Source organism: Ammospiza caudacuta, chromosome 1 (genome assembly GCF_027887145.1).
Source record: "Ammospiza caudacuta isolate bAmmCau1 chromosome 1, bAmmCau1.pri, whole genome shotgun sequence".
In the NCBI taxonomy this organism is placed as follows: domain Eukaryota; kingdom Metazoa; phylum Chordata; class Aves; order Passeriformes; family Passerellidae; genus Ammospiza; species Ammospiza caudacuta.
Genome location: NC_080593.1, coordinates 114858987 through 114885815, shown reverse-complemented (window position 1 = coordinate 114885815; position 26829 = coordinate 114858987). Strand labels below are relative to the sequence as shown.

The following is a 26829-nucleotide window of genomic DNA, read 5'->3' as shown; positions in this document are numbered from 1 at the left end:
TGGTAAATATTCAGAGGGTGAAATAGAGGAGGAAATACCATGAAAAATAGAGCAGGAAATACCATGAAAGCTGATTTTGCCAGTTGGGTAAAGACTTATTCATGCTGGTAGAATCTCCAGCTGGGAAAATCCATGGTGTTATGGACTCTGTGCCACCAGAACAGAAAAAAGGGCTGGCTCAGAAAAGAGAATCTGGCTCAAAGAACTTAAAATAAATATCAGATGTCAGAGCTGTGACTTAATTGTTTAGCTAAGTAGATCATGTGAATTACACACAGATTGAGGACCTGGTTTTGCTCCTGTTGAAATCAAGGAGAACAGAATCAGGACATATTCTCCTTCCAGCATTTTTCAGTCCTCAAAAATGTGTTCTTTGAGAGTATACCAGCACCTAGATTAATTGCACCAGCCGAAAATCCAGAGAGCTGCTTCTATACAACTGCTTTGTGGTTTATTGCTCTAAACATAAGCAACAAGACTAAACAGAACCTATTTTCTTAGTTGCTCTTGGTTTTTATTCCAACAAAAACAATGGATTCTGTCACTAAGTGCGGCAATTGGAACTCCCAGTTCACACAGTGGTTTTTGGCAGTTGCCAGTCTTAAAGAGATACATTGAGATGTACACTTATTTTCCTCCCTTTATTGCACTCTTGCATTACAGCTCTTCCAGTCTTGGAATTAGACTTGTGCCCCAGCTCACAGACATTAGCTTATAAATATCCCCTTGGGAAACTGGACTTTTGAAAGACTTATAACTTTATAGAGATTTTTTTTCTTGTAATGAACATCTAAGAGATTTGTTACTTTTATGAATAAAAGGAGAATTTTTTAATCACACCACTTTTAATCTTACACTAATGAATGCTTCATTTAGTATTTTTAAATTCTCTATTAAAAATTAAAAAAAAAACCAAACACCCCCCCCCCATATTTAATTATGAAGGCCTTATAAGAGTGAGGAAAATATCCAAAGAAGGACATTAGCACCTGAAAACTTGAAAAGAATTTTTAGCTGTAACAAAAATTAAATTACCTGGAGCTGACTGACAATCTTACATTCAGGAAGAATGGGATTGTTTTGGGACAAGACTTCACATGTACAATTGAAACACATTTCCATTATCTGGCTAAGATCCTTTGCATAGTACTAGTGACAAGGTGAAATACTGGTAGACGTGTGACAGAAAAAAAATATTTGGAAACTTCTACAGCCAATTTATAGACTGACATATATTTGTACAAATTGTGTCTGGATGATGAATGACTTGGTACAGCATGTAACTGATACATTACAAAGGAACAGAGCAGAGAGAAATTATTTAGTATCATATTTCTAGACATACTTGGAAGATGCTGTGGGAAATATTCTGATTTAGATAGGGCAGTTCTTACGTGCTGGTTTCTGCATTCATACTGCAGCTAGGGCTCAGCTTCTTTAGGCTTGTGATGATGATAATACCATTAGAGTAGTCTTTTAACCAGAACTGAGCTGTGATTTCATTTTCTGAAATATGGAAGTACAGTGTCTAAGCACTTAGTGAGCAATTATGTTTCCTTCAAAAATGGTGAATTAATTGAAGAAAAATCAAAGTTTGAGGGGAAGAGGAGGAACATAATATTCTCAGTGCTGAAAAATGTGTATAGTTCACAGCAGAAGAAGCTATCCTCCCCATTCCCTGTCCACCTATCCTGACACTTCAGACACAATTAAATGTTTCTTGTAGCTTGAGTGGGTTAGCTCCCACCAGCTTCAGGTTATGCCCTTCCCACAGTCCAGAGCCCAGTCTTGGAGGAGCCAACTTTAGGGATAATCTGTTGCCCTTAAGAGGATGTTGAACTGGTGGCTGGCAAGCCCTCTCAGGCTGTAAATAGTCATTGCTGTGCTGAGGTGGGAAGGCCTCCCTGGAATTACTGTTCATACCGTTAGTCGTCTTCATAGCAGCGATTGCTAACTATTCCTGTCACTCTCTGTGCTAACTATTCCTGCCACTCTCTGCCCCCACTCACAGCTCTGCAGAGTCCAGACAAGGTGCAGAGGCCAAGCAGAACACAAGGGAGGGGAGAAGGCAAAGGGCAATGGCTTGGCCAGGGTAGGGTAGACACAGGGAAGAGAGGGGGAAGTATCTGTCTGGGTCCTTACCATGGATGTGAACTGATCTGTATCATCCTCCCCTGATTGCAAGCCAACCTTTTCTGCTTCTAAGGCTACTGATGAGCCTTGGTTAAATATAGCTGTCATCCATAGCTTCTGAAGGATTGACCTTGGTATGAGTAAAGGTGGGAAGCTGTTTTGTATCCATTGAAAGTGCTCCAAGGGATAATAAGATGAACACCAAATACTCTTATGCCTGTTTGTCCTACTTTTTTTGTCTTACGTCTGGATGAATTTTCCAGCCTCTGCCCTTGCACTGTCACAGGTGCTTTTACTTTTGAGCAGTATGGTGATGTGGATCCCAGAGAGTGGGAAACTGAGAGTACATGAACAGTTGTGGTATCTCAAACATGGAGTTCAAGTCAGAAAGCTGGGAAATGACAGGACTTCTGTATTCTTTCTAGTTAGCAGTGTAATACTACGAAAAAGCAAACTGAAGTAAAATCAGTAGGTGCTTACTTTGTTTACTCTTACTGATCTGATTTTGTGAAAGGTTTTATTGAAAAATTGATTTCACCTGAAACACAGGAAAACCTGGAGACAAAAGCTTGTCTCAGAGGACTTTGTGTTTCTTCTCCTTCCTGCACTTGCATGAAAGAGGGCAGGTTTCCCCAGTCCATCCCACGTTGTGCTGGGGATGGACTGTGCTTGCAAGACTGCCATGATCCTAACTGCAATAGCACAGCATCCCTGGCCAGGGTAATCTGCTCCCAGTATGTCCTGTGATGTTTAATAGAGAGGTGCAAGGATTACAGGACTGAAGGTCTTTCTTTCTCAAAAAAGACTTCATTCATTTTCTACCATAGATGAATGGAGAAAAAAACTGCAGCAGTGAAGAAAATTTAGAATACAAATGAGCACAAATTTAGAACATAAATTTAGAATAGAAATGAGCACATAACGCCTTCTGAGACAGCAGCACAATTACGGCTCTGGTGCTTCAGAAAGAGAAAATTGAAAAAAATGGATTGCTTTAAAAGTTATCTGTCTCATGATGTACACCAAAGTTCATTTTCTTTTCCTAAAAACAGTGATGTTTTACAGTTTGAAACATCCAAAAAGGGCCTGAATAACAAGCAATTTTTTTCATAAGAACTAGCACTGAATCGGTAGGATGTTACTTACAGATTTGCCAGAAATGTGGCAAGGACCTTGAGACATTTAATTTCTAAACCCAGGTGCTCCTTCGCATGTAGTAGTAAGTAAACTGAATTAATTCAGAAACTGACTCCATTTAGTGACTTGCAGTAAACAAAGGATGGAGGATTTAGGGATAAAACACTGTGGCAGATAAATGCACTTCTTCTCAAGGTTTAAGGACGTGTTTTGGTTCATGGTTTACAAGCTTGCATCGTTTTTAGGTAAGATGTAGGGTGTAATCAGAAGGGCTCCAGGAGAGAGTTAGAAGTAGGGATTTAAAGGGGAAATTATCCCTCTTAGACCATGATCCAATGGGGATGATAGAACATAAATTGGTAAATAAATTAAAATTGGTATTTCACATTTAGAATAATTTGGCTGAAGCCTATTGGATTTATTGAATCCAGCTATCAGCACATCCAAGAATCTTGTTCATAACCTTTTTCAAATAAATGGAATGTGCCTAGCTAATGTAAGACTTCTCTTGCCTGTTTATCAGTTATTAGAGATAAAAAAGTACCCCTTTATTCTTGAAGAAAGATCCGAGTCACATCATTTGTGTTACTATTTATATTACAGTATGTACAGAATTTTCCATACTATTTTTAAGAGTGTTCCTAAAATTTACTGCCCTATTGCTCAAATAAATTCTCTAAATCCAACTGAAATTATGTGTCTCACATTTGTAATTTTTTTTCTTGGTATCCACCTGAAGGTCTCTGTAATAACAATAAAGCTGAAAATTACTTGAGTTAAAAATGCCTTCTATAATTCTCTTGCAATTATATGAATGTGATGCTGATGAATGAGAGGGAGTATATGAACATCAGTAAAAGTAGAATTTTACTCTGGTCTCTGTAAAAAGGCAGCATTTCAAATTAAATTTCAAGATTATTTTTAGAAATCTTAAAAAAAAAAAAAAAAGAACATTCCATTCCAAGAAGAAGGTGAATAGTGAGAAATTTGCTATACTTCAAATCTATTCACATCTGTAGTGTGCAGGGGTCAATCCATCAAACAAATTTTATGTGGCCATATCTACATAGATTTACAGACAAAAATCTAAGCATGCAGAACTAGGAAAGCTGTGTGCCTTTGCTCTTTGTATGTTTTTAACGGGCTTATTTTCACATTTTACTACCATTTGTAGATGTCCTTATCTGTTTTGGGGTTTTCCGTCAGTTTTAGGAATCCCACTGTGCAATAATTTACACATTTTTTTAAATGTCCATTATTTGCAGTATTGCAGTTTTGGTAGAACCAAGTTGATGCCCCTGAATGCCCTGTAGATAACAATCCCCCTGGTTTTAAGAGAGCAGCTGATATAGATAAGACTACAAAGGTGAGCAGGGGAGATGGGACATACATGAGTAGACGTTCTGGGGTAAGAGTGAATGGTTGACTCTGGAGCGAAGAGAGGACAAAAATAGAAATGGTGACTAAATGCCAGACTGTGATTTTGGAAGCTAGTGCTTCCTTTTATACCCATCTTTAGCATAGCTAATAACAACACTGATTTTTTTAAATGTAATACTCTTGACAATGTGGCTGACATGGTAAATTTCATCAACCACTACAAAAGCAGACCCCGGTAGGCTTTTTCTTTGCGGTCATTCCATTGTACCTCTAAACTGCCTGATGTCACAGCCCACTTCATTACTCAAGTTTATGGTGAATGTTCCAGAATAAAACCTTAACATTTTATATATGCAAGACCAGATATTCTGTTCATAACTAAAGTTGGGAGAATTTGAAGATATATCAATTAATCGGCGTTTAAGAAGAGTATTATTTGCCATGTTCACATCAGAAAAATATTACTGGAATGAATACCAAGGCAAGTAAGTGTTAAGTCATTGGTTTAAGTATCCCTAGAAGAACTGATTCAAGCCTGGACAAATAATTAAACATGGAAGCATGTATTAGACATGGGAGCAGAATTAGCATTTTTGGACTTGACTAATGAGGTATTGTAATATATCGCAATGTGCCTTCCAATTTCTGCATAAATAAAGTTGTAATGCCAAACAAAGATTTTATGGACAGCAAATAAGTCCAAAGAGATTGGAATAGTGTTTATAACTACTCTTTGAGAGGATAAATTGACCAAGTCATTAATTATGAATTCTTAATTGCACTCTATGCGTAAACCTTAAGCTCTGGAGTATACTTTGTGTTGTGGGAACTGAAAGGGCTCCCATTAGGCAGGGAAATGGGAAGCCTGATAAACTCTGCTCACAGAGCAGGAAGGTATGCATGAGTACTTTCAGCATATTCTACATTCAGTAGATGGCAGTGGTATGCAGTAATACATTAATTCTGGATTTTCTCTTGAGCAGACACTCTTGCCTCTGTGAATCAGGCTGTGTTGATTTGGGGATTTATCTGAAGCTTCTTCTTCCCCAGAAAATACTGAGGTACTAGATAATTCTTCACTTGCTAGAGTAGAAAGTGACAGAAAATGAAAAAAACACTGCTAAGTTACTGTAATCTTCATTACACAGCACTTGGAGGAATCTGGTAAGTTTTGAATTTCAACAGTAATATTACATCCAAAAAGGAATGTGTCTGTCTGGAGCATTGACTCATTTTCCATCTATGCTCAGTATGTACACATCAAAGTCTCAAAACAAAAGTATTCAGCAAGTGGGAACTGTGTGTGTTACTTAACAGGAGTAGTAGCACGGACTTCTCGGAATACTGCGCACATAAATAGATATTTTCCCTTGTCTAAAGGAATGAATTGCAGATTTAGTGGGGGAAGCTGGATATGTGAGTCAGGGTGGGGGTGTATAAACAAAAAATTACGAAGATAATTAAAAGTTATTCTAAAACTTGTAATTTCAGAAAACGAAGTAAAAGAACAAAACAAAAGCAGAAATGCAGTTTATGTAATAGAAATTACAGATGAGTAGCCTAAGAGAATTAAAATACATCTTTTAAGTAGATGTTTTCTCATATGGCAGTTATTTCTAACAAAAATAATATAAAATGTTCAATGATTTATGATTGATAATGATGGAAGGAGTTGTTCCTTTTTGCACAAAGGGTTTTTCCCCTCTCTGTGGGAGATTTCAGTAGGAAAAGTGTTAAATCTATTAGTCTGTGGACTGAGCTGTAATACAACCACAAATTCATCCTAAGGATTTTGAGTGCTTTTAAGGACCTTAGAATCAATTGGTGGTCCCTTAGTAGGGAATAAAAATGTCTCATTTTTTCAACAAAGTGCATGTTCTGCTTCTCTGCTGTTTCAGACACCCCATGTGTCTGAAAAACATCAGGAAAACATTTCAATCTATACTGATATGTTTATTGTGTACAGAACAAAAAATTATATCACTCTGGTGGCAATGGCATAGCAGCAAATACAATATAGCATTTCAGCCAAGCCAAAGCTGCTGGGAGCCCTCGGTTTTTCAGGTAAGGACTTTGTCCAGCCATGAGCCCAGAAGTAAGAGTTTTATGTAATCTGGTCATAACCAAAGTGTAAAAATGAAAGGAGGAAATTAAGACCTTTTAACTGGTTGGGGAACTGAAGAAAGAAGTATATGCTAATTGATTCAACCATGCTTGTGTCATCTGCTGCTGAGTAAAACACCTATGTTTTACTCCACACCACACTGAATTCTTATCAAATGAACATTGACTTTTTTTCTCCACTAGGATGCCTTATCTTTGCTCTTTGAATTGTTTTCTATTTTGAGCAAAACTCTTTTTAATCTGTTGTTAAACTGAGGCAGTACATCTATATCTAAAAGTTGTAGGAATAGTTATGAATGTAGATTAAATGCAGAGAAAGGATGCTTTGGGACATTAAGTTTTTGAATATATATATATTTTTAAACACTGTTTTTTCTAGGGTTTCACTCATATTTTGGACAATCATGCTGAGGATACTTTTATCCTGGCATTGCAATGTCATTCTATTCACTCATCTTTCCAGCATATCACTTTACTTGGGTATTATTATCATGTTCTGGTTGAATTCCATCTCTATTGCTTCAATTCTTCTGGGAACTTATAGAATTCTTTATGAATTTACATTTGCAAGGTTTTGTTATAATTTTTATTTCCAAACATTTTATGTTCTGTGCTAAGTAAACCATGTTGACATTGTTGAAAGTATGCAAACCTCCTCCTCGTAGTTTTTCACCTTGATTTTTGCAGTAGGCAAGAGCTGCCATCTTTAGGCAAGGTGAAGAATTTGTAGAAAAGAAAAGCTCCATTCAAATAAATGTGACTTGTCTGTGAAAGTACTCGAGACAGTTTTGCTGACAGAGTTCCAATATTTTTGGGAGCATGAAATTTCAACCATTGCAAGATTTATTTGTATACTATGAACTAATAGAGCCTTTGTATAAGTTGAAACTTTGGAGAGTCTTGTCCTTTAAAATGTCACATTTATTTAAAACTCTGCTAAAACATACTGTGTTGTAAGCAGTTTCATGACTTGAAATGTTCTTTCTAAAACAAAACAAAACAAAAAACCCAAACCCCACATGCTATTTTCATGCCAAAACGTTTTGGAAGCCTGCATCTGGGTTTATAATAGAAGAGTCAGCTGCATCTTACTGCTGACAGTTTTCTTCTGCTATTTCACAGACAGAACCAAAAAAATGCACAACTGTAGTGGATTGACTCTAGCTGCATGCCAGACACCCACAAATGCCACTCTATCACTCCCCTATGCAACTGGACAGGGGAGAGAAAATATAATGAAGGTTCATGAGTTGAGATAAGGACCTGGAGAGATTGATCACCAAATACTGTTATGGGCAAAACAGGCTAGAATTAGAGATACTAATTGAATTTACTGCTTAAAAAATCAGAGCAGGATAATGAAAAGTAATGTAAGACCTTATAAACACACATACCCCCACCCCTCATTTCTTCTCAGCTCTACCTCCTCCCCCTCAGTGGCCGAGGGAGACAGGGAATGGATGTTAGGTCTGTTTCTGCTGCTGTTCCAACATGGTATCCCTCCCATGGGAGACAATTCTTCATTAACCTCTCCAACTGGAGCCCATCCCAAGGGGAACAGTCCTCCACAAACTGCTGCTACGTGGGCCACCATTTCATGGGGTGCAGTCCTTCAAGGACAGGCTGGTCCAATGTGGTTTCCCATTGGACCAGCCTGTCAGGTGGTCACAAGTCCTGCCAGGAAACCTGCTCTAGAGTGGGCTTCTCTATCCATGGGTCTGCAGATCTTTGCCAGGATTCTGCTCCATCGTGGGCCTACCACAGGTTCACAGCTTCCTCTCAGGCATCCACCTACTCTGGTGTGGGGTTCCTCCAGGGGCTGCAGGTGGATCTCTGCATCCCCCTGGACTTCCATGGGCTGCAGGGGCACAGCTGCATCACCAGGGTCTGCACCACCAGCTGCAGAGGAATCTCAGCTCAAGCACAATGAAGCATTTTCTCCCCTTCCTCCTCCTTCTCCACTGACCTTGGTGTCTGCACAGTTGTTCCTCTCCATGTTCTCAATCTGCTCTTCTCTGGCTGTACAATAACTTATTTTTATTTTCTTCTTAAATATGTTATCACAAAGGTGTCACCACCATTTCTGATTGGCCCAGCCTTGACCAGTGGAGCACTTTCGCTGTCCGATTTACACTAATTCTCTGAATAAACTAAAAATATGCAAAAGTTGTCTGTTGGGAGCATAAACAAAAGGAGATCTTGAATTTTGTGCCTGAGGATGTGGAGGTTTTGTGTTCCAAGTCAACAAACTGTTGTGTGGAGTTGGCTTATTTCAGGGCTGTGATCACAGTTCTTTTTATTTATACTCCATTAGGACATGAATGTTCCTGGCACAATTGTGGTGACATGATTCAGGAGACAGTGCAAACACAGGGTAAAAATCAGCATGTGCTGTCACAACTTTGCAGTCTGAACAGACAAAACACAGAGAAACTGAAGGCACAGAAAGGTGAAAAGACCCATTGAAGGTGGAGCAACTATGTCTTAAGTTGCAAGCTGAGAACTTAAAGCACTGAGATCAGGCTGTAGTTTATTTAATCTCAGAGCTTTTTGTAATTTAACCCAAATTAGTGAAAAACTAAAAATTTCTGTCAGCTGCTAAGTGCTGAATAACAACTGAAAGAATAATCTTCTCGGGAATTAGCTTTAAAACAGTGGTTAATCAACTTTGGAAAGTTTATAACAAAATTTGAGAGAGGGGAGCTGGATCAGGTGTTGCATACTGATTTCTAGCTTGGAGCTGGCTAGCTCTCCTCATCATCACATTTATCCCAGCTGGGATAAAACTCAGGCAGATCTAGTCACCTCTTACCAAAAGCTGTGAGATCTCTGAAATGTCATAGCTTGATAGAACTAAGAGTATGAATTGGTTTAGAACCAACTTTGCATTATAAACTTAACCATTCTGTCTGTGAAGCAGAGCTGGAAAACCCTCAAAATTTGTCTTGTCCCTAGAGTTTACCAGAAATATTTCTGCTATTTTGGACAGAAGAGCCAATGGGAAATCCATCTTAGCACCATTTAATAGTTGCCCATGGCCAGTGCTGTCTTTGGAAGGACAGGCAATATTTTGCCCCGGATGAGTAAATATCGAAGGATACGCATCGAAGTCCTAATGTAGATAAGAAATAAATCCTAGAACTAATGTTATTTATGATTATAAACCGAGATTATGCTCAGAACCAACACAGAGTCAATAGCTCAAGAGCCTTTTAACCCAGATGTACTCTGTGGTGAGCAGTGTAGACTTTGTAAGCCTGGGCACAAGAATGCCACATCCTAAGTATTCTCCCAGATTAATAAAACCGATGTTACTATATCCCATAGGATATATACTGGCTGTAATTTAATAGTTTGTTTAATATGATCTTGAGGCAAGAGTGGATTGAATAAGCTCTTTCCACTCAATATTTCCCATTTATGTGGGTTTTGCTCTTAAAACATTTTGCTTTTCATTTTCCTGTTTCTTTTTTAGTTTTTCACAGTGTGCCTTTGAAGTGTTTTGATTTTAGCAATTGCCGATCTATTTTATTATATTAATGCTTCTGCTTTTCTATTGTGAAATTAGTATGTCAAAGGAATTCAGCTTGCATTGTGAGGATATGAGCCTTTGTTGTGAAAATGGACACCTTAATAAGTGATAGATAAAACATAAAATATGACTGGAGCAACTAAGAACTATTTAGAAAAAACTAGTTCAGGGGCTTTTTTCATGATGAGTTTTTGCTGCTCTATAGAAGAGCTTGTCAGAAGTATGTATGGATTGATGTCCTGCTTCTGGCTGCAGCGTCATCAGGAGTCAGTGACACATATTGTATTCAAAGGAGATGTTCATTAGTTTGATTGAAATGCTAAGTCCTTTGAGACCTCAGACTCGCAGTTGTGTACAGACAGAAGGGCTTGCCTACGCTGCTGGAAGAGGGGAGAAAATGACTATGCTTGTGCTTGTGCTGGGCAATTCATGGTTCAGGGGGAGTTGCCTCTGCCATGAGAGCCAGAAGCGTTCCAGGAACCTGTGCTGCCTGTGATTCCCATACAAATGAGCTTAGGTTGTTTTTGTGCCGGGCTGGGGCTCACTGATTGTGTTTCACCCAGCACATGCACTGCACTGTTAAGCAAAGGAGCCCTTGGAGGAAGCTGAGCCATGGGCACATGGTGAAAAGCTGATTGCAGCCCGGAGAGACAGCAGCCGCAGCAGGGGAGCAGCAGCCACACAGGCAGCACACTCGGCTGCTTTTCAACACACAACTGACCTAGATTTCCCTGTTGGGGCAGGCTGGTGTGAACCCTGGGCCAGTGGGGGTTGCTCATGGAAAGCAGACTCTGCAGTGTTCCTTCTCAGGCTTCCCAACACAGCTACAGCTGCAATTGTATATTTGCAGTGCATAGCTCCTTGACAGAGCACCAACCTCTCCTCCTGTTTCACCTTCTGGCCATTAAGAGGTGGGGTTTTGGCTGTGTACAGGCTTTTCCTAAAGAATTTTATGGGGCAAATAGAGAATTTTATAGGGCAAAAAGCAGCTACTGTTCCCACAGGAAATTCTATGCCCTTTGCAAGTGTCTGTATCTAAATGCACTTTGTCTGAGCAAGGACGGCCAGTTCCTAGCCTATACTTCACCAGGCAGTGATTATTCATCAGCACTTGCCCATTTGAGGCGTCTCATTCAAAACTCACACCAATTGTTTCCCTATTTTGGCTTTTTATATTCTTCATTTTGTACAATTTTAAACTACCTGACATTTCTTATCAGTACAATGCTAAGTTTATTGGAGAAGGGGTGGCATTTCTTCTGCAATGAGAAACGAAATCAGTTAAAACTGATATATTTAAGGAATCTTAAGTGAAATAGATTTCCTTCTTGGAAACAGGTTTCCTACTTAGATGAGTTGAGTAAGACTTGGGCATTTTATCCTAAAATCCCAGCCTAAAAATAAACCCATGTGACCTCTGAGAAACTGCCTAAAGCCAGTGGTAAGAATTTATCTTGGCAGATAACCATCTTCCTGTAGTATGAAAGGAAACTAGCTCTCTTCTGAGCTAAATGTTAACTCAGATTGGGAATTGAAAAAATAAAAATGTATGAGAGTAGAAAGATTTAAAATTACTTTAGATATAAGGAAATATTTTTAGTGAATAAATTTATTTAACTGCAGGTCCCAATGCTGCAAGTTAGCAATGTTCCTTGTCGTACTGCCTGGGAGGTTCTTTGAATTTGATATAACAGGCAGCTTGTTACTATCTCCAGTAATAACTGCAGGTACCCAAAAATATTGATATAATTTTTTTCAGTGGAAAATTCGTGAGACTAGGGGGAGTTGTACTGGTTCTGAGGGTATTTACTCACATCAAATGTTTCTGCTGTCAGCTGGAGGCAGCATCCCATTGAAAAAAAGAGCAAAAGAAATAAAAAGGAATTTTATCTTTTTTGTATTATTTCCATTTTCTGTTCTTTGTGATTCTTTTGTGTGTTATACTAGAGGCTTCAACTCTCTTGTACTTTCTGGGAAAAAATGCCAAAAATGGAAAGGGAATATTTTAAAATTCACAGCACTTTTCACAGGAGAAGAGGACCATTTTTTAACTAATATTGCAATGAAAATGTGCATGGCCTATGTCTATTTTAGGCGATTTGTAGGAGAATTTTCTCTTCAGGCACTTGTTATTTCAAAATCAAAAAAGTAATATTTAGTTTGTATTTATCTATGTATTTTACATAATTTCTTCAGGTACTTACATACTGTAAGTATGATACTTCAGGTACTTACATACTGTAAGTGTGATAATTTATATTTATATTATTTGCAGTCTTTCTATGCTAACAGCCCCACTCAGACCAAAGATGTGCAGAAATTAGTGTCAGAAAATCATTGTGTGTCATAGGATGACCGCTTAGTATTCATCTGGGAATTACCTGAAGTACTTCACAATGTTGTTTACATGCCCGCATTCCTACAACTACAGAAATTATTAGTATAGTTAATTTCAGAATCTATTTGGTCTCTGTACATGAGACATCTTGGCATATTATGCTTTCAGAGCTTTTATTGCAATTCCTAGGCTACATAAATGTATTTTTTTTCTTCTCTCCTCAGAAATTTTTCCAAGAGATTCCAGTCTAAAAGACAAGTTCATAAAACATTTTACAGGTAAGGAAGCTGCTTGTGTTTTCCCACATATGCATATTCTATGTAGCTAGAAATGTCACACCACTAATTTTTTTGAAGCTCAACATTTCTGAGGCCAACATTTCTGAAGTTAAATATGCATATATTAGAAATAGAAATTTTTGAAGAATTCTGGTTTCATTGAATAATCAACTGAACTATCTGGTCTAAAATAACTTTCAAAATGAGGTAAGTTAAAACATTATTTAAAAGTTATTGTTTAACTTTTATCCTCCTATTGTGCATTCCGTATTTATTTTCACGTTCACTAATTTTAGAACTTCTCATTGGACTGCACGTAGTTTTAAGAAACAGACCTTTGTGGCTAAGTAAGCTTTTACCAAATCAGGGAAGATTTTTTGCATCTGTCTCATGATGTCTCCCTCTGGAAACTTATTTTAATAGTGGAAAGAGATAGAACAAGGAAGAATTAAAATAATGTAAATGAAATATAAAAAATAACTTGCTGTTTCAAGTGTGAAAGTTTATGATGATTACAACCAAGTACTTGAAAACTGAGGTGGAGTTGTATAATGCATTTAACTTTGGGACTGTATTGTAACTACTGAGAAGAATATAGTACCCTCTGAATATATGCAATATGAGTTGCCAATGACAAGGCATTTGCACTGATTCTTTGCTCTCTAGTTCCAGCATTCTTTAACTCAGAAAAGTGAAGGTCTCAAAGTATGATACTGCAAATCTTGTGGTGATTTTCAGGGTTATTTCAAGTATTGAAACTAAAAGCTAGAGAAATAGTTGGACATTGGTGCATGAAAAAGAGAATTGGAAATAATTATGCATTTCCTCAATGCTGGAAATTTCAGGCAGTGCTTGACAAGAAAGGAAGGTATTTGTTGTCTCTTTTGCATGGGGGAAGTGTGTTCCAACCCTTGGGATAAGGACAACTTTAAGGTTCTTTCTGCCAATGGCTCACTGCAACCCAACAGAATCTACAGGAAATGTGCCAGAGCCAGCTGGCCCTTCACCCTTGCAGTAAACAAGAGTAATTGTGACCTGATCATTTTCAGTCCATATGAGACAGAAATTAACACAGAGCTTCAAACTATGCTATGCCATGTGACAGAGGAACACTGAATATTCCTCTCCTGGGAGGGACAGACAAGAGAGATTTGTGTACGTTAGTACTTAATCCATTTCCTTTTCATTTTTAGCTTTGGAAACTCCTCAGCTACCATAAAAAGCTGAAACATAAGAATCTGGGGAAGCTAAGTAATGAATACAGATTGAGTTTCATTACTCAAAACCAGGGAAAAACAGCCATGAGTTTTACAGAAGTTATTGTGAGAGTGGTAAATCATAGAAGAGAAAAAGAGAAAAGAACTAGTTGAAGGCATGTCTCTGGACCCGTTCATTAAATTAATAGTCCTTTTCTGCATGAATTTAGTTTAATTGCCATCAAAATTGCTGGAATTCCTTGAGTAAGATTAGTTGGAATGAATGAGGAAAGCAGGATCAATCCAAAATACTGAAAGTTTATTTGTTGGTTAAGAATTTCTGCCTACAGTTAGTTTCTTTCCTTCTTTTTCCTTTCCTTTCCTTTCCTTTCCTTTCCTTTCCTTTCCTTTCCTTTCCTTTCCTTTCCTTTCCTTTCCTTTCCTTTCCTTTCCTTTCCTTTCCTTTCCTTTCCTTTCCTTTCCTTTCCTTCCCTTCCCTTCCCTTCCCTTCCCTTCCCTTCCCTTCCCTTCCCTTCCCTTCCCTTCCCTTCCCTTCCCTTCCCTTCCCTTCCCTTCCCTTCCCTTCCCTTCCCTTCCCTTCCCTTCCCTTCCCTTCCCTTCCCTTCCCTTCCCTTCCCTTCCCTTCCCTTCCCTTCCCTTCCCTTCCCTTCCCTTCCCTTCCCTTCCCTTCCCTTCCCTTCCCTTCCCTTCCCTTCCCTTCCCTTCCCTTCCCTTCCCTTCCCTTCCCTTCCCTTCCCTTCCCTTCCCTTCCCTTCCCTTCCCTTCCCTTCCCTTCCCTTCCCTTCCCTTCCCTTCCCTTCCCTTCCCTTCCCTTCCCTTCCCTTCCCTTCCCTTCCCTTCCCTTCCCTTCCCTTCCCTTCCCTTCCCTTCCCTTCCCTTCCCTTCCCTTCCCTTCCCTTCCCTTCCCTTCCCTTCCCTTCCCTTCCCTTCCCTTCCCTTCCCTTCCCTTCCCTTCCCTTCCCTTCCCTTCCCTTCCCTTCCCTTCCCTTCCCTTCCCTTCCCTTCCCTTCCCTTCCCTTCCCTTCCCTTCCCTTCCCTTCCCTTCCCTTCCCTTCCCTTCCCTTCCCTTCCCTTCCCTTCCCTTCCCTTCCCTTCCCTTCCCTTCCCTTTTTTTTTCTATCTGTCTGTCTATCTATCTATCTATCTATCTATCTATCTATCTATCTATCTATCTATCTATCCCTTTATCTTTCTCATTCTCTCTCTCTTCCTGTCTTTCACTCTTTTTTAAAAATGTATCTTAAGATATTCAGTGGTGGTGTTTTCTGCCGGTTGTTTTATATTTTATTTTATTTTTCATAGTTTTACTAGATCCTGTAATCCATGGGCATTTTCTTAAAATACAGTGGAACTTTGGGTTTTTTTATTCTGTTTCAATCATAATCTTCTAGCAGCCTTCATTAATTAAACTCTTTGATTACAGTCCTTACTAGTTCAGAATTAGGACATCCTAAACTAAACAAAAAAAAAAAAAAAAAAAGAGAAGCTGAAATCAATATTATCTTTATAGTACACTAGCTTTACAGTTTCAGGGTTAAGAAAATTATTGCACACTTCTCATATACCAGGAATAATAGACACATTTTAAAGCCAAATAAGAACCATATGTAACAGTCCTTGACTATAGGAAAAATCATAAATAATCTTGTGAGTCATAAAGTAATCTATCAATTTAGCTTGGGAAAGCCAGCTGACACAGAGTGTTTTGTAAGGCACAATAAAATTAACAGCCTATTTTTGATGACAGGGAAGAGAGCTAAAAAACCATATATTACCTGAAGGGACATGGAATTATTTAGTGACAAAAGCCAGTGTTGTCTCCATATATGCTGGATAATTTCAAATTGCATACTTTTTCTTGAGCCTAATTACTCACTCAGATAAAAAGAATGGCAAAAATATTCCAGTTCAGACTTGCAAAGGCTGCTCTTCCAGTTTGTTGAAAAGCTTATTTGTGGCTGAAAAAATCTACTGAAATCCATGTACTACTGTAAAATAAATCTAATCTTCAAGTATGTTCACTGTCAGAGAGAAGAATCTTCTGTAGAGCTCATGGTGGTTTGGCTTCACTATTCAGAGAGAATTAGCTTGATATATTTTACCAGGCCCATAAACCATCTTTCAAGTTATGAAACAAGTATTTTTCTTCCCAGAAATGCTTCCTGATTTCCTCTGAAAGGAAAGTTGGCCAACAAGGTCTGCTTCATATGAATCATTTTGAAGCATTGCTTGAAGCAAGCTATTCTTATTCAGGGTTCCTACTTGTACTAAATTTGCATTTAAATTTAGCCTTATTCATTTAATGTCAGTTTATGTCAATGTTTTCTGTCCAAACCACATCATACTCATCCCCAGCTGTCAAGGATAGTCTTGCTAAGCAGGTTACAGGATGCAAGTATTACATTTTTGCTCTCCTTTTCAACTTGAATGTCACATAATACTTTCTGCGGCCATCAGCAATTTTGGAAGGGGTCTTTGGCAACTTGTTGCAGTTAAGCCATGTTTTGTAGAAAAATAGACCCATAGAATGGTTTGGGTTGTAAGGAATCCTAAAGATCATCTAGTTCCAACTCCCTGGCCATAAGAAGGGATATTTTTTTAGTCAAATATTAATGTAAACAGATGGCACAGTATATCCAAAGAAGAGAGCTGCACCCTAAGCCCTGGATATACAGGGATTTGCCTTGCCAAAGATGAAACGTATCCTGCATTCTGCACATTGTATGCCTTTTTACTTGGATTATTTTAACAGGAGATCAGGTTCCTAGATGTTATTCAGCTGTCATTTTTTTTTTCTGTCAACACCTACACTGTATATTAAGAATTTTATAAACCATCTATGTGCAAATTAAAAGCATTAGTGCATGAAATCTTTCCAGGGGTGAGAAACTCATATTTGCTTAGAATGTTGCTCTTATTTATATTTACAAACAGTATCCTCAGTCTAGGTGCATTATTCCTTCTACATTAGACTACAGACAACTATTGAACAAACTAAATTCTACTGTAATTGTCATTCTATTTTTCACCAAATAAGAAATTTTACTGCTGATTTTGAATTACTGGAATTTCAAGGCTAAACCAGCCCATCATTTTAATGTGTCATTTTTCTATTTTCTATATCATGAGCATAAAGACACAGAAACAGAATTTCTTTCTGTTATTTCACTAGCATTATTCTACTTGTGTTGCATCATAGTTATTTAAGGTGTAGTAAAAGACTAAATGCAATTTTAGCCAAGAAAAAAATGAACATAATGCTATGTGTTGTTGCCATCCATTGAAGTTGCAGAGAAGTGGCACTGAGAGCTTGTTGTTAACTGCTCCTTACTTTCAAACAGGGCCAGTCACATTTTCCTCAGAGTGCAGCAAGCACTTTCATCGACTGTACCACAACACAAGGGACTGCTCAACACCAACCTGTAAGTAGCAAAGTACTTTTTAATGCTAGCTGTGATACTTGCTTGCAAGCAACACACTTTATCTATTAAGCGTCTGATGTCCTGGTCCTTTTTTAACAGTTACTCTTTAGCACTACATTAAAAAACATACCCAAGGTCTTCTAATATATAAAGATTTTCTGTTAGTTTCTGTTAGTGCACTTGCTGTCAGCTGAACATCGTGGAGTTCCTTCAAAGTGATGCTGAAATAAATGAAACCAAAACTACACTGAAAAAATCAGTAGGGCATGCTAATGCAGAGGGCAGATATTCTCCTTCTTGCTCTCTTTAGCTTTCCTTGTGCAAGATAAAATTTGAACCATTCTTTACCTTCTATTAATGCTTAATAGTAGAGTTATATCTTTGGGGTTTAGTATATTTCAGCTTGTGAGTATAATTTTCTATTATATGCCCATTGTTAAGCAACAGAAAATAATTTGATTCATCATTTTGTTTTTGATACTTTCGGTTCTCATCAAGCAAACTTCCTCTCTGAGACTGCAGAAGCTTTGCTTTAACACAGCCTGAATATAGTTTTGTCAGAGACGCTGAAAAATAGAAGTGTTCTTGGATAAAATGGACGAAAAGCAAAGAAAAACCCCAAAATAGAAATTCCTTAAATAGAAGTTACTTCAGCATTCTCTAGTGCAATGGACAATTCAATTAAAGTCAGTGGAAAAGAAGCAGTGTGTTTTACTTAGAGAAGGTGAATCTCATTAAGGATGTGTAAGCACAAACTGTGGGCAAAGTTTGGTGCTTTGGAAGCTTTTCAGGATTTAACATGAAAAAACAATGGGACCTTCTGGCTGCATCACTTAGAAACACTGTTTGTGAGCAGCTGAGGTGCTCTCTCACCATTGCTCAGCACATCAGAGGATTTAGTGTTTGAAAGGGGATGGAGCAGCCCTCATCTCCATTTGCTTTTATGCTTATTAGAAGCTGGATTGTAGGAATCCATGGCTGATCCACAAAATATATACATGCAGCTTTCTAAGCAGACACAGGAGTAGGCAAGGCATATTTCTATTACATGCTGTGCAACAAAAATACCATATTGTATGCCTTGAAACATGGATCCAAAGCATGTGAATATTATTTGGACTCTTATGTATTGCCTGAGTGTTTCACTTTATTTCTCCAGAAAAAGAGTAATATTATTTTTCTTCTAATTAAATAACTTTTCTTAAGGTTAAAAACAAGACTGTGATTTTGAATGATATAAAGAACTTATGTTTTAGTTCACCGATCAAAGCAAATTGTAAAATTAAAAGAGTGATTTAAACCACAGCACAGTTTTTGTTCCCCCTTGCACCAAGCAAACCCAAAGCAGACAATGAGTTCCATTCACCTGAAATGTTCTGTTCTAAAAAGGAGAGATAAATCTTCAAATTTGTCTCAGACTGATCCTAGCCAAGATCTTTCCCTGTGCCTTTAGAAGGGTTTGATATTTTCTGTCAGGGACACCTTAGTCATCATGGGATGTCTGAGGATGAGTTATTTCCTCTCCTTCTGACATGGTTATAATTGTACAAATATTTTCTGAGGAACTGAAACCCAGATAGCAATCACTTTCTTGCTGTTTGGCACAATTTATATTAAGTTTTATTAAAATACATATCAAGCAACAGAAGCACCTATGTATTTCTTGTTAGCAAATACCAGAGAGCGAGGCAGTAGTGACTCAGGATCCACTTGAACCAGGTGGTCATTTAAACCAAGGGCACACACAGGGGCATTGGAAGTGGGAGGTTAGTATCTTTAATCTGATGATTAGGAGATGTACTTAAATGTGGAAAATATGGAATTAAATCAATAGTAAATAAGAAATGGAACAATAAAATGTTTGAAGCAGCCTGACTTCTGACTGTGTTATAATGATAGTTACAATAGCCTCCAAGTTAATGAGTTAAATTCCTGGTCTTCCACATCCCAGTAGAAAACTTCCTGGTTGAAATTTAATTCCTTGTATCACTTGTACTTTTCCTCTAGAGCACTATGCTAAGGTACAATCTAACATTGCATCTTGCACACATAATTTCATTAATTTCCATCAGATAACAGTTTCACTGTGTAGGGTGTTTGAAATTCAAGTACAAATTTTACTTTAATTTTATGCAGTTTTTTGAGGGTGTCTGGAAACTGAGATTCATTATTGCTGTGGGTAATTCTGTTTTATAGATTACAAAAGGTGTGCAAGATTGCTAACAAGATTAGCAATGAGCCCTTTGTGTACACAGTCCTAGGATGTTTGCTATGTAAGTATCATTTTCCCCACTCATTTTCTTATTTGTTGAATGGTCTACTGGTTTACTTCACACTTATACCTTGTTATCAGGTGTGCATAAAAAAATGTGGTATTATCAGAGTGTATCAACATGCAGCTTTGGCTTTGCAGAACTGACTGGCTCCTCCTGGAAATACATAGAAGCACAAATACCTTTGGCAAGCCCCGGTGTAATTTCCTACAACTCACTTGTGGCCCTGCAGTCCGTAGTTATACACTGGGTGGCCTCTTACTGTTCAAAATTTCAAGAAGAAGTGTGCTTGGTGAAAGAAAATGCCCAAGGACATCATCAGCACATTTATTTCAGGCCATTCTTCAGAGAACTTTGTTGTTAATCCATGGAAGAAACCGAATGTTTTGGTCTCATGTCTACCAATGCAATCTTCATAGAGGACCTATCACTTAATTCATTTCTGGGACCCCTTTTCATTCCCATACAGTCTTCTGAGAATTTCTGAAAAGTTAATAACCACTTCATGGTGATGGAAACTGAACATAAAGATGTAGAAAGCTAAAGGTTTCACTAAGTATCCTGAAGAAGAAACCAGTCCATTCTTGTTTATGACTAGCATGTCAAATGTTAATTACACAGCATGGTCACTGAGTGTAAAAGTAACATCTCCAAGTGACTTGTTTTCTTCTGTTGTTTGAATAATAATAAGATGGTTGTAATTTCAAAAATTAATTGTAAATACACACTCTGGTTGTTATTATTAACCACTAAAATGTATAAGTTCAGTGAATTTTATTTATCTAAATTTTTTAAAGATGGTTTCCTTTCACCACCTCCTCCTGACAAATACTGCAAGCTTGGAGCTTGGGGGAGTTGTGTATGTCACTTCTTCCTGCATCAAGACTTCAATTCATACTAATCAAGAATAAGAAAAGAAGAGTAGGATATGAGTCAGTGTTAGCTGATTTGATTTCTCAGTGGAGGTGGGATTCATTTTGGTGGCTGTGCTTTAAAGAATATGGCAATATTTCAGTTCTGAGAAGAAATGACATAATTTCTTTCTCTTCCTTTCTTCTTAACATTTTTCAGTCTCTTTGGCCTCTTGATTTCCAGGTGCTGCAGATGGTTTTGAATATAGCAAGGACAGCAAACTAGAGACTGATTAGGCATCTCATTACTTTGCCTGTATCTCCTTTTCCTGACTCAATGAAGGAATCCTTTCCTGAATGTCCTCTTAAAAAAAATTGGAAGGGCAGGGGGGTACTTAAATTCCTGTTTGTTTCTTAGTATCCTCTTTTTAATCTCAGCTTGTTCAAACATCTCACCACTCTCTTACTTTCTGCAGTGTTACCTTTTTAGTCTCTGTTTTTCCTTTACCTGTATCCATTTACATCTCTGGATTCATGTATCAGAGCTTTCAGAGAGATTTCTGGTGTTCCAAATTTTTTTTTCTTTTTCTTTTAAGAGAATGAGTCAAAGATCTGCCTACATATCCACAGTACAGAAGCATCTATCTCATCCTATTTCCATCTTTAAAACACAAAAGGATCAAAAGTTGCTATGATTTGCAAAGCCAGGTGTTTTAATTTGCCTGCCAAAAATACATTCAAAGACATGAAAAATAGGGAAGAAAGGTTTTAAATGGTAATCATTGCTAGCAGCTCGTGTGCACTGCATTCACTTAACGTTGTATCTAGGCTGGCTTTCTCTCTATTTTGTTAGAAACAGAGAAAATATTATAGGAAAATGTATAGCCATGGTCTGACTGTTTCCCAGCTGTCTCTGTGCTCCCGCAGCCCATTCTTCCGCTAAGTACAGCGGATAGTTTCCATCATAAATAAGACATCCTCAGATCTTCATGTTTACTCATATCCACTGATTCTTGGAATGGAAACATTTTCTTGAGAAGGGTGAAGAGTGGCAGGAGTTTCTCTCTCTTCCCTGTTAGTAGGGAGTGCAACAAAGAAGTTACATACGTTCATCCCTCAAACACATAACATTTCTAACATAATTCTCTGATTGCTTCTGCTTCATCTTTTGGCACAAGGGATCTGTTTTCCTCACCACCCTCACACTAGAGTACAGGGGACATGGCCATAGATCCCGTTGCCTGTAAGAAAATTTGCCTTCACTTTAACGTCTGACAGATCTTGGAGACTCTTGGTTGCCTTGAAGAAGGAGGCTCTCTCACTTGAAGAACTGACAACTGTTTTTAAGCCTTTTCCTGCCAGTACTAAAATAGGCTGCCTTTCCCTCATTAAAAAATAAGAGCCGCACTGCCATTATGCAAATATTTTCCTTCCTCATCTGTAAATATCCGGCTATACAGAGAAGACATGGTCTTTTCCTCCTCGAAATGCGCTTTTGCTTGGGGAAAGCCAATAGTCGGCCCGCGGATCTGGTCCCCGGGATGTTTCAGCACCATGGAGAGGCGCCGCACCCCGGGCAGCCGCCGGGGTGGCTCCGGGGCTGGGTACCGGGCACACACCGCCCTTACAGCCCTCAGAGGTTTCGGTGGGTTTGCTATCAGTTCCCGAGTCAGATCCCTGCAAATGGAAGTAAAGCATTTAATGAAACCCAGAATGCAGAACTGCGCGTGGCTGTGTGCATGGGGAGCTTCCCTGCAAGGTGCAGAAGCCAGACCTCTGTGTGTTAAACCCCTTGGCACTGACGCTGAGGATTTGTCCTGGCGAAACTCATTAGTGCTCACAGGAGGGCAAGACCCGCTGGCATTTGAAGTTAATCTTATGATTTATGCAATCCACGGGAAACTGTGTTTTATGAACAGAATTTTGCTAAGCAGTCTGCTTCTCTGTTTTTAAACCAGCTATAAAATGGCATGTCTTTGTCTTTTGCAGACTTTCTACCAAGGAGAGAATTCTGATTTGCCAAGAAAGTGCCTTGAAATCTTCAAAAATGGAGAAGACATCTTTTATCTTTTTGATTTACAACGTTTTGTTACTAGATGCATTTTATTTTCATATATTTGTCCTACATTCCATATTTGTGTGAAACGTTATTTTATTTTGTAAATTTGTTGCCTATAGTTCAGACAAGCCAATTATTTAAATACATTGTATATGAAGAATACTAATGATGTACTGATTAAATGTTATAACCGTATGCAGGGAGTTGGTAAAATTTTGCTGTTTCTCTTGTTCCGTTGTATTGACATTGTTCTGCTCAGGCTCTTACTCTCATTATTTGCACTAACTTGAAATGCAGAAGTCTGTGTAACTGAAATCTGAATAAGCTGTAAGTGGGGAAGTTTTACTTGCCATGGAAGATATTTTATATTATGAAGCTTTGTTAATATATACATATATATTATTGTGCATCAGAAAAAAATTTGCTCAGAAATGCACCTTGCTTTCAGGAACATTTGTATGATTATTCTGGATTTTCATCAGTTACATTTGTACCGGCACTTATGGAAAGAGTTGCAAATAATGTAAATATAAAGACTGGAAAACTGCAATGCAGTTTTGGTGGAATAAAGAACATAAAAATAAACTATTTTACAGGAGGGGTTATTTAAGTATATTAAGAGGTCACTTATTTAATACATATATATTTATTCTACTGGTGAACTTGAAATAATCCTCCACTGAGAACTTCAGACTTGTGGGTTTAATATTTACAGCATTTCACTTTCACGAGGTAAATTTTTTCAGCCATTTATTCTTCAGTTGAATAAGGTGTAAACAAAAATGCATCATGTACCTAGTGTGAACAACATTTGCAAGTATGCAAAGAGGGTAATAAAAAAGTCTAACAGACAAAAAATGCTTTAAAATATAATACCACAAATCCAAGGGAAAAATGAATGAATTTTGTTGGTGATACATCATTCTTAAATGTTTGGGAAAACTCCTGGGCACAACTGCTACATATTTTTAATTTAAAATCTAATTGTATTGGTTATATTTGCTATACATTTGCTATCTCATCTCTTCCATTGCAACCTGATGTGATTGCTTTTCAAAGAACCTAGTATCCAGTGGGAGTTTTACAGTCAGATCCAGAGTAATTGACAACACACATTGATTACTATGCTCAAATCACAATTCTTGAAATTAACTGACCATTCAAGATGATCCCTTCAGATTAAATATTATCTCTACCCTTTCCCTCACTGTGGGCTTCATGAGCCCCTTAGCTTCTATGCCCAGCACTTTTCCCACTACAGAATAGCAGGAAAACTTTGCCCTGGGATTCCTCACCACATAGCAAAGAGTTGCCTTGTTATCCAAAGGGGTTTTCTTCCTTCTTTCGACATGTTCAGTGTATTACTGCACCAAAGCTGTGCAGTGTCCTGTGATGCTCTAAGCAGTCCAACCCCCAACTTTTAGAAGTACTCCATCCATAGTCCCAGCTAGGAGGTTGTCCTGTCCTCTTTGTGATTAACTGGATTGGTTTTCTAACTTTCTGCAATCATATTCTTCTGGTAAGAGCAAAGTTTTCAAGTCTCCTTCTAATCCATCTTGAAAGCAATACTCATACTGAAAATGCCAGTGGTTTGAATGGTGAGAAGGATATCTTTCGATCTCTGTGGGTAACATACTTCATAGAAGGATTATTGGCCAAAACACTTCAGTGGGAGGACAAAGGATGAGGCTCAGAACTGACAATCAGTCTCCAAGAAATGCATTTTTCTTTAGTCTCTTTGATTTTTCCACTCTGGTTAGCTAATTTCTCAGTCTAAAAAAGGTTTCTCCTTTCTTTACTCAAGGAACTGAAAATAATTCAGGCACTTGTGGGGTTTTCTTCTGAAAATTACTTTTTGTGATATCTCAATTCCAATGAGAACACCTAATTGAGGTTATTTAATAAAATTTTTGAGCTCAAATCTAATGTGCTAAATCAAGAGCTTCACCTTTGAAAAAATAAAGAAATCTTCCTTCTATTGAGTTGAAAAGTGATCAAGTCCCTATCTTAGAGAAGATCCACAGATGTTACAAAGATGCAAAACAGAGATTGGTATGACAAGTTAAAATATTTATGAGGGAAAAAAAGAAATCATGAAATGATTAAAGGGATAAAACCCCGTAGTTCTTCTTTCCCAGAAGTCAAATAGCTTAGATTTATTATTTTTTTCTGAAAACAAATTATTCTTTGAGACATTTGTGGCATGGATCCCTTCTTTCAATTTGGCCCCTTTTTGATGCTCAGCATGCTCTAAGTAGCTGGAAATACATCCAACTTTTTCGAACCACCCATCTACACATTTGTTTGTCACCATCACGATTTTTAGATGCGGGGATGCTAAAGTTAGTAGCAGAAAAACCATGAAGTAGCATAAGACAATCACTTTCCTGTTTAATCTGAAATGTAAGTTGTTAAGATCTGCTAATGGTCCTACATTTTAGGAACCAAGTATAGAGGATGGTTTTTGGAAACGCAGTAAAGAAGCAAATGCCTTAGAAGCTGAGAGATGATACACTCGGGTAAATTGCAGTTTTGTCATGTTTTCATATGACCATTTTCTCTTCCAGATTTTCTTTCATTTTTTCTCATGAAATTAAATCAAAAAATATTTTGTCTTCAGAAATACTTCTGAATATGGCTTTTCCCATTACTGTGTTGTCCTTGCATGCTCAAAATATTTGTCTAATTTTTATTCTGGTGGAAAATATTGGATAGAGACAGAGCCAGCATCTAGAGTAGTACCTCAACCCAATTTTTCACTCTGCTAAACTGTTTACCTTTTTCAAACAACTTTATTGCTCCAGACTTCTGAATTACTAAAGAAAACCACTGTCAGCAAATACTGTTGTTGGTGCGACACATTGCAGTTAGAAGGCCAACAGCAATTTAACCTGGATCTGCGTCAATGGAGACTACAACCCAAAGTTCAATTTTTTGTCTTCATTGCTGAGACCATCTTAATTTTTTATCACAACACTGTAAAAGTTTTCATAGTCTGTGCTTTGAGTGCTATTCAAATGCAGGACAGAGACCCTATTGTCATCTCAGAGAGGTTAAAGCCACAGAGTGAAACAGTGTGAAGAAAGTGTACATGGAAACGAGGAACTGTTCTTGATTGGTGAGGAGGAAAATGGCTCCATTGTCAGCTGCCTAAATCACTTGGAGATTTGACAGCAAAGGGCAAGACAGCCAATCAGAGTTTTACAAGGATCTCTTCCTGTGATGAGGACTCTAATTGTGGAGGGGCTTTTCTAAAAAAATTAGAATTACCCAGTGCTGCACATAGGAACCCTCATAGGAACCCACATAGGAAATAAGTGATGGTTTGAATACCTTGTAGGTGTCAGAAAGTGAAATTTTACCATGGAATGAGGCATTAGTTTTAAAAATGGAAGACACCAAAAATGAGAATAAGCAAAAAATGTGGAAAAGTTTAACTGCAAGATTCACCTTGGACACATGCACTGGTCACCTGTTGTGAAGACCAGCAAAAGTGTTGGGAGAGTGACTGAGATGTAAAGTAACAAAATGAATATATGTTCAGATTATATTTAAAATACTTTATTAATGGCTATGTTGGTTTTCATCTGCAGGAGGAAATGTGTAAAGTTGGGACATTAGATAAATAAATACTCTAGGCATAGGAGACGTAAAAATCCTAATTATTTCAACACAACCAAAGAAACCAGCACCTCACAGACATTCTTTTTGTTCCACCTGATCCTCTTTAACCACCATGGGATCTCTAATTCACCTGGGTCAGTAGCTTGCACTGGTCAGCAGAAATAGAGATGCTGCTTATGGACCTGTCAGAGTCACCCAGCGCAAGAAAGTTTGGCATGAGACTCTGACCTGTGACAACTGATTGGTGCAAAAGACCAGGATGAGTAGCTGCCATGCTGGGAAAGGAAGTATCTGCCTGAAATATGTCCCACTGCTCTCACCATCCCATAATCAGGGGTTACCAGTACCGGACCTGAGCTGGGAAAGATAGCTATGGAGAAGGAAAGGAGAGGTACAAATAAAAGGAGTGAGGGTAGGCAGAACTTAGTACTCTGTAGTATGGGTTTGAACTCCCTAGGCTA

General features: G+C 38.1%; 1 protein-coding gene across 1 annotated transcript in view; it reads left to right on the top strand.

The window, feature by feature from the left end:
• ALKAL1 (ALK and LTK ligand 1) overlaps positions 1 to 19822 on the top strand; it is a 32202-nt gene extending 12380 nt beyond the window's left edge. Inside the window, exons 2-4 of the mRNA XM_058820090.1 lie at positions 12869 to 12922; positions 17481 to 17561; positions 19758 to 19822. Coding sequence (XP_058676073.1) covers positions 12869 to 12922; positions 17481 to 17561; positions 19758 to 19822 — 200 coding nt within the window. The remainder of the gene's footprint in view (positions 1 to 12868; positions 12923 to 17480; positions 17562 to 19757) is intronic.
• The last annotated feature ends 7007 nt before the right edge of the window (positions 19823 to 26829 follow it).